Source organism: Protomyctophum bolini (assembly GCF_963924005.1).
Source record: "Protomyctophum bolini genome assembly, chromosome: 14".
Lineage (NCBI taxonomy): Eukaryota > Metazoa > Chordata > Actinopteri > Myctophiformes > Myctophidae > Protomyctophum > Protomyctophum bolini.
Window position 1 is genome coordinate 41,024,386 of NC_137875.1, and position 14,954 is coordinate 41,039,339.

Below are 14,954 nucleotides of genomic sequence, written 5' to 3' on the forward strand. Positions count from 1 at the left end.
TTATCAGACGGAACATTACGCCAGAAGGAGTTGCTGGTTGGATTCCTTATGACTAGGCATGTAACGATATATCGTATATCGATATATATCGATATTAATCCAGACGATATTCATTTATTTTTTAGGGGGGAATAGTGTGATGTGAAATGTGAGCTTTAGTCATATTCCATCATATTCAAGTGCTTTTGGAGAGAAATGATAGTCACTTTCAGTAGTAGAGGCCTGTAGAGGGCAGCTGTGTGTGTCTGTGACTGTGGCCAGGTGATGATCGTTAATGCTCATCAAGGAATGTAATTATGTTTCTGCACTGTCAAAAGTAATGCTACTTCTTTTGCAATGTAGTTAAATAAAAAATATCAGGGGGGGAGGGAGATAAATTATATAAAATTAAAAAAAACTGTAATTTCTCTTTAAAATATATATATTTTGTAATATCGTGAACAATCGCGTCGTGAACCTCATACCGTGATACGAATCGCATCGTGAGTTGAGTGAATCGTTACATGCCTACTTATGACGGAACGTTCCGCCAGGAGCCAGTAAAAAACGCTTACGGAACAGCTGTGATAACTTACCTCCACATTCCAGTGAAACTATACATGATGCTGACACAGCGCGGGAGCTTCGGTGGAAGCAGGCCATCCAGTGTGGCCAGCATTGAGGGCAATCCAAAGAGCACCAAGTACTTCACATAGAAGAACTGGACAAGAGCCAAGGCCAGACCACCTGGAATAATAGAAGAGGGAGAAACAAACAGACTCCTCTTCAATGTGCATACGCCATGGTTTAATTCAATTTAAAAGGTAGAGTAAGTGATTTCACTTAATTCAAATATCACTTATTTTTTTGTTTTGTTGTGATAATCCTCTCTACTATAGAGTGTGCTGACCATATAAGGAGTTCCTCCCTGTCCCCAGTTAACCCCTGGGGGTAAAAAAAACCTTAGGTTTCGTTTTTGACTCTATATCCTGATTGGACGAAGGCTTAGGTCCCACAGCCAAAAACGAAACCTAAGGTTTTTTGAGTGAAATCACTTACTCTACCTTTAAGATACTACATCGACTCCACTATTCAGGGGATAAGCTGGCCAGGCTCTTTAACATGCCAGACCCTGGATGGCCAAAGATGTGGCCAGACCCCCGCCTCGTTAGGCCACATGTTTTGGACGTGTCCTTCCCTCACTACCTATACTGGAAGCGAATATTTGACGTATTCTCTCATAATGTGTGATACAGTGGTGACCCCTTCTTTTCACACCGCCATTTTTGGCATAATTCCCCCCAGACTGTACACTCACATCTCCACAAGCAAATGCTTTGGCATTTGCATCCCTATTAGCACGTAGACTAATCCTCCTTAATTGGAAGTCCGATAAGGCGCCTTCCTTTCAACAATGGCTGAAAGAAGTTCTATCATTCCTGCCTCTGGAGAACAAACAGACTTTGTACTGTATTCGTAACGGGAAGTTTCAAACACGGGCTTCCCCCAGAGTCAGTGTCGAAGTATCCTTGAGCAAGATGCTGAACCCCTAATTGCTCCCGATGAGCAGGTTGGTGCCTTGCATGGTTTCCCTCCGCCATCGGTGTGTGAATGTGTGTGTGTGTGTGTGTGACTGGGTGAATGTAATGCCCAATCTATGTAAAGCGCCTTGGATAAAGGCGCTATATAAATGCACCGTTTACCATTCAATGTTCTTTTTCCACAAATGAGTCTTGTAATCAGAGTTGTCTTATATTCGGCACAATACTGGTAAATGAGAATATTGGAAATTATACGCATGTTCCTACACAGAATGACCCCACGCAGAAATGTTGATTACAACTTTAGAGAAAATAGTCAGGTTTTTAGTTCATGATCACCATTCTCTTCACAATGAAAAATACAATTCAATTATTGATTCAATTTCTGGAAAGCCACCCAGGGGAGGCAAGTCTTCACACGTACCCAAAGCCCATGGAGGAAGAATTTGCAGATAGGTCTCATTGGCCTGTATGGAGTGCATGTACATTACATGGATCATGTACTCTGCGATGCACCACCACAGACAAATCCTGGCTGCTCTGAACAGCAGGTACAGATAATTGGCTTCATCTTGACTGCCTTCCTTGGTGGGTGTCCGCATCTAGAGGTTAGAGGTTGGGTAAGAAGTTAGGAAGTGCACAGATTTGCTAGCTCAATTGACTCTCGGCTATAAGTCCCACCCCCAAGCCCGTTGTTGGCCAATACCACGTTTACTAGGTTAGGATCCTAGTCAAGCTTTCAATGCTGGTCAAAATGGTTTTGCAGTGTCAATTTGCTGTACAGCATGTGTGGACCTCAGAAAGAGTTTGTTTGGGTTTGTTTTCTTACCTTGTTATGAGCAAACTAGTCCATTCCATTAATTATTTCGCTCCGTTGTGCAGTTTAATGTGGCGGCGGTGGCTCAGGGGTAGAGTGCCTGGATGGGAACCGCAAGGTTGCCAGTTCGAACCCGGGCTCCCCCAGAGTTACTGTCGAAGTGTCCTTGAGCAAGACACTGAACCCCTAATTGCTCCCGATGTGCTAGTTGGTGCCTTGCATGGTTTCCGCTGCCATCGGTGTATGAATGGGTGAATGTAATGCACAATCTATGTAAAGCGCCTTGGATAAAGGCGCTATATAAATGCACCATTTACCATTTTAATAGTACGATATTAGAAATACAAATAGGCTTGTTTTTAATAAGACATGTCAATGTTGTCTTGTTTTTGTTTTGACTTTAGTGTTGCCACATTGTGTGAGAGAAATAAGCCAACCCACCTGCAAAAACAAGCCAACTCTTAAAGCCAAATCAAGAAAAACAAGCCAAAACAAACACAATAATATGACCATATATAATCCTAAAAGATTGTATGCATTTATCATTATAAATACTATGTAGGCATATGTCTATGATAATTAATGTTTTGATAATGTATTACACTAATTATTAGTAGTGGGGAAATAAGCAGACTTGGCAACCCTGACAAGTTTGTGTGGAAAGAAGATCCGGTTTGCCTTCAAAACGATCCGATTGGTCCAAATCTGTACACCCACTCAGGCCGTTGGATGTAAACAAATGTATTTGATCTCGTCCACTTGTCACAAACACCATACACAATGTTGGACGTGTTTGAGGGAGACACTTGTCTGGGACTGCGGCTGGGTGCATCTCAAACATCATGGCGACTTGTTTACAAACGAGAGTTGGGAACACCAGAACCGCTTCACTGTATATCTCCAACCAAAATAGTTACTTTATAAATCTATCAAGAGACGAAAATAAAACGGCATGAGTTTTCCTGATGTCATAAACTGTCAGAGTCAGCTTTTGTTGTGTTCGCTTATATGCTAACTGACTGATTTTGAGAGCTGTTGCCTGTTTCCCCGTTACAATGGAAGTCAATGAGAGCCTATTTTTATAGATACTATTAAACTGCACAACGGAGCGAAATAATTCATGGAATGGACTAGTTTGCTCATAACAAGGTAAGATGGGGGGGTCGGATCATTTTTGGGGTCCTTGACATGAAATATTGAGCACCACCGATACAGAAATACAGGTATTTCAGAAAACTGTCAGATTTTTTTTATTTATTTCGATGTCGGGACTAAATGGGTGCATTGAGACAAATCAATCACGTCGTCGTCCTCCTACCCCCATAAGAAGGGCCTGGAATTTATCCCATTTGGTGTTATAGCATCATGCTATGCTTTAGCTATTGAAAAATAGCAGATCTACAAGCTCATAGCGCGCCACCGAGTGGCGCGCTACGAGCTTGTAGGTCTGCTATTTTTTGAGAAAAAAAACGACCGACACAGAAACATAGCTTTTTCAGAAAAACCGTCAGGATGTAGAAGACCTTTTTTTTTAAGAGTCTGATCTCAGGTCAGCAGAACGGGGCCAGAACGTCGGTGTTTCATCTCCTTACCTGCTGGACGTAGTCCTTGTACGTGATGACGGGTCCATTGTAGAACAAGGGGTGGTAAAACGAGTACGAGAACAGCCAGAACATTTGCACTCCGACTCCGCCACCACCAGGGGGCTCCAGGGGGCACCAGCAGTGCTCCAGGCTGAAGCTGATGAGACGGAGTCCGCCGACTGCGACGCTGAAGACCAAGAGGAGGTACTGCTCCTCCGTCTCGTACCAGCCTCTCTAAAGGGACAACAATGGAAAGTTCAAGGTCGGCTCTATCATACACCTATAAGCATACCACATCAGTCATTCAGTGCTATATATATAGTCCAAATAACTATTTGTGTACGTATACAGTAGGGCTGCGAATCTTTAGGTGTCCCACGATTCGATTCAATTCCGATTCCTGGGGTGACGATTCGATTCAAAAACGATCTTTTCGATTTTTCCGATTCTCGATTCAAAAAAGATTTTTTTTCGATTCTAAAGCAGTTTTTTTTTAAAGCTTGTATAATTGTAAAGGTTTTATCAACTGAATGATTTAAACACACAAAAAGGTTAAATCCAAGAGTAAGAACATGTCTCATGTATTTAGCTTGCACAAATTTGAACCAGTACAAAATCTCTTCTCACTCAATACCAGAACAATACATTAGTATTAAAACAGGTGTAAAATAAATACAATTGGCAGGCTTAGCTTAGCTGGTAGTAAATGCACTATGCAGAAACCCAGGCCATAATGCATGCACAGGTACATTTTTTTTATCGATTTTTGGAAAATGAGAATCAATTCTGAATCGGACGGCATTAGAATCGCGATTCTAACTCCATACATGTACCATACAGTACATGTATATTGATAAACATTGATACACTCGACTTATATTCACAGAGAAATACAGAACATTTTGTACAAGTTTCATTGCAACATTTCCGTTGATGTGTATCATTGTTTACAAGTTTCGGAAACCACCGAGTGGCGCGCTACGAGCTTGTAGGTCTGCTATTTTTCGTGAAAAGTGACATGAAAGTGTTTGAGAACGACTTGACATAGAAAAACAGCTTTTTTAAAGAAAACAGTCAGGATTTAGAAGACATTTGCAGAATCGTTCCCAGGTCAAAATGGGTTCATGAATGGTGTGCCTATCAACACAAGCAGCCTCTAGAACCGGCAGTCTATTCGTGAATTGCCTTATCCTTTAAGCAAGGCATACCGAGTTAGGAGCAAAAGTACAATACGATGTGTTGATTGATTGGCAGTAGCCTACCCTGTATGGCTTCCCCCCCTCCCAGAAAGTGTCCTTGAAATCAATTGCCTTTGGGTACCATTGTCCTCGTTCCCAAGAATTTTTCATCAGCTGCCCTGAATGACTACTATTCTCACATGCCTCCCCCCCCCCCCCTTCTTCGCTCCCTCCACTGGCTCCCGGTCGCTGCCCCACACAGAATACAAAACTCTGACGCTGGCATTCAAACTAAGCAACCAAAAGGTATATGGCTCCCCCGTATGCAAATACAATAGGTACAAGCATTCCTTTGTCCCTCTTGTCAATCACACTCCTTAGCAGAGTCCTTATACAGAGGGCAGACAGGGTAGGGGTCGAAGGTTATGAGGTGATGTTCTTCCTCTTTTGCACTAGGTATGTTGGTGTGTGGTTTTTTTTAATGTTGTACGGGTCACTGTGTGCCTTTGTTGTCTTGTATTGTGTATTGTATCTGTATGCTGCAGGGCAGGTCCTTGGGGTCCAAGACAAATGTCTCCCTTGGGAGACAAAATAAAGAAACCTTGAACATATCTTGCAAGTATGATTGAACCCTATACAAAAACCCTCCCGCACACTCGGATCAGCCAACCACAGGGAAGCCGGAAGTACCCTCACTAAAAACACCGGGACAACAACGCTCCACACGTCCCAAACTCTTCTCCCTTCTGGCTCCAAAACTGTGGAATGCACTTCCCATTGCAGTCAGAACAGCAGCATCACTCCCAAATCTTCCGCCGTAGTCTGAAAACCCACCTTTTCAGACTCCATCATGGCCCATAGCACTTACCCTACCCCCTTAGATAGCACTTTTTGTAGACTTAGATAACATTTGATACAGACTTATAGCATGTTATGTATACAGCACTAGAATTGCATTGTATATAGACATAGCACTTCGTAGTACATACTACAGTATGTATAGCATAGTACAGTATATATGTAGTTATATGTATAGTTTCATTACATAGATATTCCACTGTTACGTTCTTAGCTTACGCATGTTTGTACTACTACTTTTTATGTATGTGATGTATTGCCATGCTTTTTCGTTCTTGCTTAAAGGACCACTTCACCACTTTTCAACCTATCTTCATATAATAGGTCCTCACTAATAATCATGATAAAATGGCATGATTTTTTTCAACTCTAGTCTGTGTCTCATAGGAGGGCTGTGGGCAGTTTAGAAACCGTCTTCCAGTGACATCATCATTAGGCAGATTCTAAAAACGCCTTCTAAAGCCTGACCTAAGTTTTCTGAAAAACTTCAAATATTGATATAGCAGCATCATTTTTTTCCTTTTTTTAATACTGTACAGAACCAAAATATGGGTTCCCGGCCTGAGGGGGTAAGACACTAAAAGGGGTTCCCGCCCAGAATGGGTTAAACACTTTTTTTTACAAAAATGTTTAGATTTTCATTATCGTGAGAACGATGGCTTCCATTTTTGCATTGCAACTTTTCAGGACTAAAAAGCGTTCATTTTTTATTATCTTGTATTCCCCATCGATGATGTCACTGGAAGACGGTTTCTGAACTGCCCACAGCCCTCCTATGAGACACAGACAGAGTAGGAAAGAATTGCGCCATTTTTTCACGATTATTAGTGAGGACCTATTATATGAAGATGGGTTGAAAAGTGGTGAAGTGGTCCTTTAATGTAAGTCGCTCTGGATTAAGAGCGTCTGCTAAATGCCTAAATTGTACCTCGATCTCGGTGGTCACTGATCATGACGTGCTTTGAGAGGCTATAGTAAAAAGCCTCCTCCCCTCCCCTCCTCTCCTCTCTCCACAAGCTCCCTGGACCCACTGCAGTGTGCCTATGGCACAACAGATGCCATCAACCATGTTCTGTTCTGCATGGGGGCCGTTAGGCTGTTATAGGCCAGCTGTAAGACTGGCTGACCTGGGACTGAACCCTGCGGTGTGTTGACCGGGTAGTACTGGACCGGACAGTATACTTCTCATCCGTCAGAAGAGAACCCCCCAGTTGGTTTAGAAGTGAGCCACGATCTAAACCCATTTAGACCGGCTGGGACACACCCATTTTGGGCAGGAACCCCGTTTGGTGTTGGCTTTATGTTATGCTTTAGCTATTGAAAAATAGCAGATCTACAAGCTCGCAGCGCGCCACCGAGTGGCGCGCTACGAGCTTGTAGGTCTGCTATTTTTCGAAAAATCGGCAAGCAATTGAGTCGCCGCGAAGCCCATGGCTCTGTAGGCTTAGAGAGAGGAGCATTTTCTCTGTGGCTATCAGAGGATAAGGAAAGAAAACTAAACCAAAAATAAATACATAAAACTGTAATCATTCGTGAATAGATTTTTCTTGTCACACTTACTGGCACAGATGTAACATAATTAACCCATTCTGACCTGAGATCAGATTCTAAAAAAAATGTCAGTCGATTTTTCAAAAATAGCAGACCTACAAGCTCGTAGCGCGCCACTCGGTGGCGCACTATGAGCTTGTAGATCTGCTATTTTTCAATAGCTAAAGCATGACATGATGCTATAACACCAAAATGGCTTCCCGGTCAGAATGGGTTAATTAAGTGTATACTTGACGTGTAAACGCACAGTCTAGTATTGTCCGCCTCCGATTCTGCACAGCTGCTAAGAGGTTGTAAAGGAGGGTCAGTGTCTAAAAATGTACTTATTTGTAATCTTATTCTTATTTAATTTTTTATTTCACTGCAATCCGGTATTCTCTCTTTCTCGTTGCATATTTTCTAGGCCTGTCAAAAAAAATAGATTTGAGTTAGAATCGCGATTCTAATGCCGTCCGATTCAGAATCGATTCTCAAAAGGGGGGGGGGGGGGGGGGGTTTAGATTTTTTTTTTTCTTTCACAAATGTACCTGTGCATGCAATGCATTATGGCCTGGGTTTCTGCATAGTGCATTTACTACCAGCTAAGCTAAGCCTGCCAATTGTATTTATTTTACACCTGTTTTAATACTAATGTATTGTTCTGGTATTGAGTGAGAAGAGATTTTGTAACTTTTGTGCAAATTTGTGCAAGCTAAATAAATGAGACATGTTCTTACTCTTGGATTTAACCTTTGTGTGTTTAAATCATTCAGTTGATACAAGCTTTTTACTAAATGTACTCTGCTTTCATGCCAGAAGACTGGAGTAGATCATGCTAAAATTCTATTTAATTGTTTTTAATAAAAATAAAAAACTGATTTAGAATCGAAAAAAATCTTTTTTGAATCGAGAATCGGAAAAATCGAAAAGATCGTTTTTGAATCGAATCGTCACCCCAAGAATCGGAATCGAATCGAATCGTGGGACACCTAAAGATTCGCAGCCCTAATATTTTCATTGTCTTGTGGAACATGCCGGCACCAACATTGTGCTGCTTGTACCTGTATGAGTGAAAGACAAACCCCCCTCTTTGTTCTTGATATAATGCAACCATTTTTATGCTTCCTCCACTAAAGTACTGCATGTTCACTCAATGTTTACAGGACAAAGTAGAATTCACACCCGTGTGAAGTGAGGGGCGCTAATGTATTAAAATCTAACTCATGTTGATTAAGGTGCAAACATCAAACACCATTAACAATAAAGAGACAATGTGACGTAATGGGGCACATTATGACCGTGAATTTTCCCTTCATTGTCAATGGCGTTTACGAAACAAACTATTGAACTAAAGAGTTCTAGTGTCTGCTGGTTCCTTTTGTGTCTGGCTCCCTCTTGTGTTCATTCAAAACATAATGGAATTTCTCTAGTGAAACTCCAGCAATACTTGCATACATGACATGTATGACTGTATGTATGTATTATTATACAGTATATGTGTGTGTGTGTGTGTGTGTGTGTGTGTATATATATATATATATATATATATATATATATATGTGTATGTATGTATATATATCAAATGTGCGACCGTAGGAAACATTTACTATTAAAACCTGCATCTCCCGTCCGTCAGTTAGTAAGTCACCCCTCGTGACATCACGCCTCCATATATGGTCACGCCTCGTGACACGTCACACCACCATATATGGCCATCTCCACGAAGATCACGACACTGACTTCATCTAACCCCGGATAACCATACGATGCGTGCATGCGACCTCGCCCCTTCGGGCGTCTTACCGGTACTGTATAAATGTATGTACATTTCACCATTGTACTACGGACGTTACGGTAAACCTCTTTAGAGCTTATTGCACCCCTCTCTACACACAGCTCCACTGTGGGTGAAGTACAAGAAGGAGAGCTTATACGCAAACTGCAAGTAGCCTATAATAATGACTGTCTTCGTATTCTGTTAAAAAAAAAACCCAGGAGCACTATAGAAGCCAGTGGGGCTTTTCTGTTCATTGGGTCTCACCACGTTCATCATGGCTCTGTTGAGGAACTTGACATTCAAAGTCATGAGCAGGCTGGATCGCTCACTGAATATAGACTCATTGGACAGATGACAGACCCTGGCCGTATAGTTCTGTAAGGTACACTTCTACCATCAGAGGACACTGTGGCATGAGTGCCTCGCCTAGAGTAGTAACCTGTGGGGCTGGGTAAATGTACTGTATTTTTTTTTTGTATTCTCGTATATGTGATGTGTCTTACCTTGTGGGCCACGAGCCTGTAATAAAGTTTATATATATGTATAATGTGTGTGTGTGTGTGTGTGTGTGTGTGTGTGTGTGTGTGTGTGTGTGTGTGTGTGTGTGTGTGTGTGTGTTACAACATCTAGTCACTTTGCTTTTTACATCTTGACAATAGCTTTCTTTCATAATAAAGTTTTGATTAAAGGCAATTCACCACAATCCACTTATATCAGGGGTGGGAAACTTTGATGAAGAGGGCCACTATATTTTTCACTCACACACTCACACAAATCTGTAATAAGGCCATCATACCTGGAGGTCCTGCAGTGGCTTATACTGAAGGCTGGAGAGCAGAAGCAGGCTACAGGCCCAGGACAGAGCAGGCCGACGTAGCTGGGCTACGGCGAAGGACACGAGGAGGTGTACGAGCAGCACACTCACACCTTTAACTCCTAGAACGCTGCAGGCAGCCAGGAGACCGTACAGCAACAGTGCCGGTACCCTGAGCTGTTTGAGGAAAGGGTTAACGTCAGAATGAGTGGACATCTCTATACAGATCATGATCCTGGAGCCAGGAGGGCTCATTTTAAATGGCTAGTATTACTGAGGAAGAGAAAGACAAAGAAAACCCCCGAATACAATTGACAACTAGAACTGCACTCTGTCGAGTATGCCTATACTTGCTTGTTGCACACACAAGTAGGCCATAAATGGCCTACTTAGTGCGCAAGCAGAGCGCGCAAGTACTGTTGACCGCTACAAACCTCAAATCAAATCAAATCTCAGCTTCTCTGTGAAAGAGCGTTTGAAATAATGAATTATTAGGTTTAGCTATTTGCTACGTACCTAGTTTTTTGGAGGTAAAAAAGTAGTATTGTGAAGTATTGGTAAAAGCGACGGCTTTCGATGGTGACGTATATGTCAATCAGTGTCGGGTGGATTAAAGGAAATGCCTCTATATGTACTGTATATGTATATGTAATTTGTAAGTTGATTAGCGGTATACTGTGGTTACTTTGCGCCCCTTTTGATGCGTATGTATCGTCCCATTATATGACGTCAGGGTATAACTGTTAGAATTAGCTCTCAATGATGACGTAATGAAGATGCGGATTAAAGGACCCAATGCCAGGGTGTAATTGGTTTTCGATGGTGACGTAATAAAGATATGTTTTAGTGTCGGGAGGATTAAAGGTAATGCCCCTAGGGGCGACTGTGGCTCAGGAGGTAGAGCAGGTCGTCTAATGATCCATGGGTCGGCGGTTCGAATCCCGGCTCCTCCTGTCTACATGTCGAAGTGTCCTTGGGCAAGACACTGAAGCCCAAATTGCTCCCGATGTGCTGGTTGGAACCTTGCATGGCTTCCACCGAAATCAGTGTGTGAATGGGTGAATGTAATGCACAATCTATATGTAAAGCGCCTTGGATAAAGGCGCTATATAAATGCACCATTTACCCCTATGTATACATGTATGTAATCTGGCACCACTGCCGTATATCAGGCACAAGTAGTCATTACGTCATATGCTGGGACGGCGCATACGCATCGAACATCGTCCTGGACGAAACTAGTACTTGCGCGCTCTGCTTGCGCAAGTAATTATAACTAAATAACTAAACAAATAAACAGTATAAATATGTGTGACAGTGACATACAGTAGAATTAGCTTCCTTTGAACCTTCAAGTTCATGACAGCATTCATTTACTGTATCCTACCTTAGGGAAAAAGGTGCAGGTAAATCTAGATATGACACCATGTCCAAGCAGACTCCATAGCAGAGACTTCTTCGCCCATTCGCTCCAGAAGCTCCATTCAAAGTCTGCGGGGTCCTGACGAAAAAAACAACTAACTTCACCATGGGCGCCCAACGTGAGCAGGGGTCACACTGGGGCCCAGGGATGACCCCTGTGAACAGAACACACTCCCAGGGGGGGCAGTCAGACAGACATTTTGTGAAGCCACTAAGGAATTCGGGACTTCCTGAAATATATATATATAATGGCCTGTTGTGGCGCTGTCATTGGGTCCAACTTCACCTAGACTGTATTACCTTGATAAACATGGTCATGAATACTTTCTGCTTCCAGTCACTAGTTTAAAGTCTCATTTCTCATGTCATAATATTCTTTTTGGAAAATTATGGTCCCATTTATTTAAAAAAAAATGACCATAAAGTCGCGTATGTTCTGAGGGGCGTGGCTACCGTTACAGTCTATGAACGGGAGCCACCCCCCCCCCGTTCAGTCAAAATAAAAACCAACGAAGAGTAAGGGGGGGGGGGGGGGCAATGGCCAGCTGGGCCCAAACGGATCTAGAAATATGGCGACTTACAGTGCAAGGAATTAGTCTATGCTCTGAACAGCCATGCCAGTGGAAATAGGGCCTGTCCGTATGATAAAACTAGTGGCATGAAGGCTTGGCCCGTAGCACTTACCCCACCCCCTTAGATAGCATTTCTGTAGACTTCGATAGCATTTGATACAGACTTATAGCATGTTATGTAGACAGCACTATAATTGCATTGTATGTAGTCATAGCACGTCATAGTACATTATGTATAGCATAGTATAGCATATAATGTATAGTTTATATGTATAGTTTCATTATATAGATATTCCACTGTTACTGTCTTAGTTTACGCATGTTTCATGATAAATGCTTTTTATGTGACGTATTCCCATGCTTTTTTTGTTCTTGCTTAATGTAAGTCGCTCTGGATTAAGAGCGTCTGCTAAATGCCTAAATTGTAAATTGTAATTTTAGATTTAACTACTTTCAACCTTGCATCCATGTACGAAAGTCATCTTTTGACAGCTATAAAAACTATAGTATATTTCATCAATAATGTATTCAGTTCAGAAAAGATTCTAGATTGTAGTTGTTAAGTGAATATGTGTTTAAAAAAAGTGAACAAACCCAAGATCTACAAGCTCACGACATGTCACATCGTATATTTTAACCCATTCTGAACGGGAACCCATTTTGGTGTTAGCATCATGTTATGCTTTAGCCATTGAAAAATAGCAGATCTACAAGCTCATAGCGCGCCACCGAGTGGCGCGCTACGAGCTTGTAGGTCTGCTATTTTTTGAAAAATCGAAGAACGACTGTGACATTTTTAGAATCTGATCTCAGGTCAGAATGGGTTGATCAGACCAGTGTGTGTCCAGTGGAAACCTCGTGTGAATCTGATCTCAGGTCAGAATGGGTTAAATCATAGAAATGTAGCCGAGTCGAAAGTGCAATATTTGTCCTATATACATAAGATTGTAGTGAAGTTAAAGTATCCAAAAAATATGAATATTCAAGAAAAGTTACAGAAACTGTAGCGTATAGTACTCACTTGGTTACTGTACAGCAGTGGTAACCAACCTTTTCAAGCCCAAGAGCCCATTTTATTCCCAATTGTAAGCCAAGATCTACCACTAAAACGTGTTAGAAAAAACACTTGTTTTTTTGCTATTTCTGACAGGCTCAATGCATGTGCACACATCCACACAAAGACTAAAGCTTAAATTAGAATAAATACTTATAGTAAGTTATATTATCAATGTCAAATAATATTAAGACAAATTAGAAATAATTAGTATTAGAAATATTTTGTTTCTCATTTCAATGAATATTCACATTGGCAGATGTTCAAATGACATAGGCATAACATGACCATATATATTTGCACAGATATGGTGACATACTCTCAGGGTCAGCCCACCTTTAATGAGACTGCTGTGACTGAACTTTATCTGCAAGCGTTTTGAAATCATATTTAGTGATTGCCAGTCTGAGGGTGTCATTAAGATGTGAGTCAGTCATACGAGTTCTATTTTCTAGATTCTAGATTTTATTATTTTCATTTGTGAAAAGGCCATTCTCTGCTCACAAGATACCAAAATTCCTTCTCTTTAGCTCTGACCTGCAGGTGACAGTCACTTACTAATCCAATAATCTCCATTTAAATATCTGAAGTTAATGCAAACACATCCTGCATTTTATCGGACAGCAGTTCAATGACAGTAGGCTCAGTAAAGAGGAAAGGAAAGCAGCTACACAACTTCTGCAGCTGCATCCATATGTTTAGAATTTGCATCAATGATCAAATCCCAATAATAAAAAATATAACAACGAACAACGAAAACTGAAGTAGCAGCGGCGCTATCGGCTAGTAGTCCCAACTCTGTGTCTGCAGCCTGTCACGAGCCCGTAATGAACGCACGTTGTTCCGTATTTTAATGTCGGGTCGGAGAATAAATACAGTATGAATGACGGCGGGATTTATTTGACAACTCTGTCCTGCTTTCTTCACGAGAAGAGAAGAGCGCTCACAGCTGCTAATATGGTAGCAGCCCTGTGGCTGACCTGTCAGTTCTCTTTACGGCATGACGTAGTGTAGAATAGTTGAGATGTGAACCTGGGTCTGGGAAGCTCAGAGCTGCAGCCATTGGCTCATGATACGAGCACACGACCAATGGGACAGATCATTCAGTGTTGCTAAGATACCACCACCCCACCACACACGCACACACACCCTTGGACGATGGGGTCTATTCTCAAACTCAGAGCACTGACATTATTCCAATGGGTCTGTCTGACACTTCGCGATCGACTGGAAACGTTCCCGCGAGCTACCGGTAGATCGCGAACCCCCGGTTGGTTACCCCTGCTGTACAGTGTACACCACTGGTGACAGCCTATACACAGGGATCTCACCTTTTTAGACCCCACGAAAAGGCCTTTCTCCAGTTGTGATTCTCTATCCAGACCCGCTTCATATTCTGTGGAAATTGAGAGATATCGTTGTTGTCGGGGCAGAAACCTCGTATCTCCATATTTTTTCAACTTGTTATTGTGTTTTTCAATCACTTAACTCAATCATACAAGGCTGTCAAGCTAAAGTATACCGTAGTGTAAATAGCCTGCTATTTTCACCATTTCAGAAGGTTTTCGTTTAAGTTTACTGAAAAGTAACGGTTTGGACACACAAGGGTTTTTCCACGTCATTATAGGCATTAGGCAAAAAAATCTACAAGCTCCCAAAATTAAATGATTACGTTCAGGAATATAGCTTTATATATGTTTATATATATATATTTTGGGGGAGGGGGAGATCTGTTGGGAGGCTGCAGTAGAGCCTACCTGTATATGTGGCGCTAGCTAGGTCTACTAACCATGCAACAGCAATAGAACAATATGGAAAAGTTTAAAATG

The 14,954-nt window shown here is 41.8% G+C and overlaps 1 protein-coding gene across 2 annotated transcripts in view; it reads right to left on the minus strand.

The window, feature by feature from the left end:
- hhat (hedgehog acyltransferase) overlaps nucleotides 1-14,954 on the minus strand; it is a 40,597-nt gene that overhangs the window by 22,817 nt on the left and 2,826 nt on the right. For both annotated transcript variants that reach the window (XM_080781764.1, XM_080781765.1), the window contains exons 3-8: nucleotides 14,457-14,521; nucleotides 11,465-11,578; nucleotides 10,060-10,254; nucleotides 3,930-4,154; nucleotides 1,945-2,122; nucleotides 576-726 (exon numbers count right to left, since the gene is read on the minus strand). In XM_080781764.1, coding sequence (XP_080637890.1) covers nucleotides 576-726; nucleotides 1,945-2,122; nucleotides 3,930-4,154; nucleotides 10,060-10,254; nucleotides 11,465-11,578; nucleotides 14,457-14,521 — 928 coding nt within the window. The remainder of the gene's footprint in view (nucleotides 1-575; nucleotides 727-1,944; nucleotides 2,123-3,929; nucleotides 4,155-10,059; nucleotides 10,255-11,464; nucleotides 11,579-14,456; nucleotides 14,522-14,954) is intronic.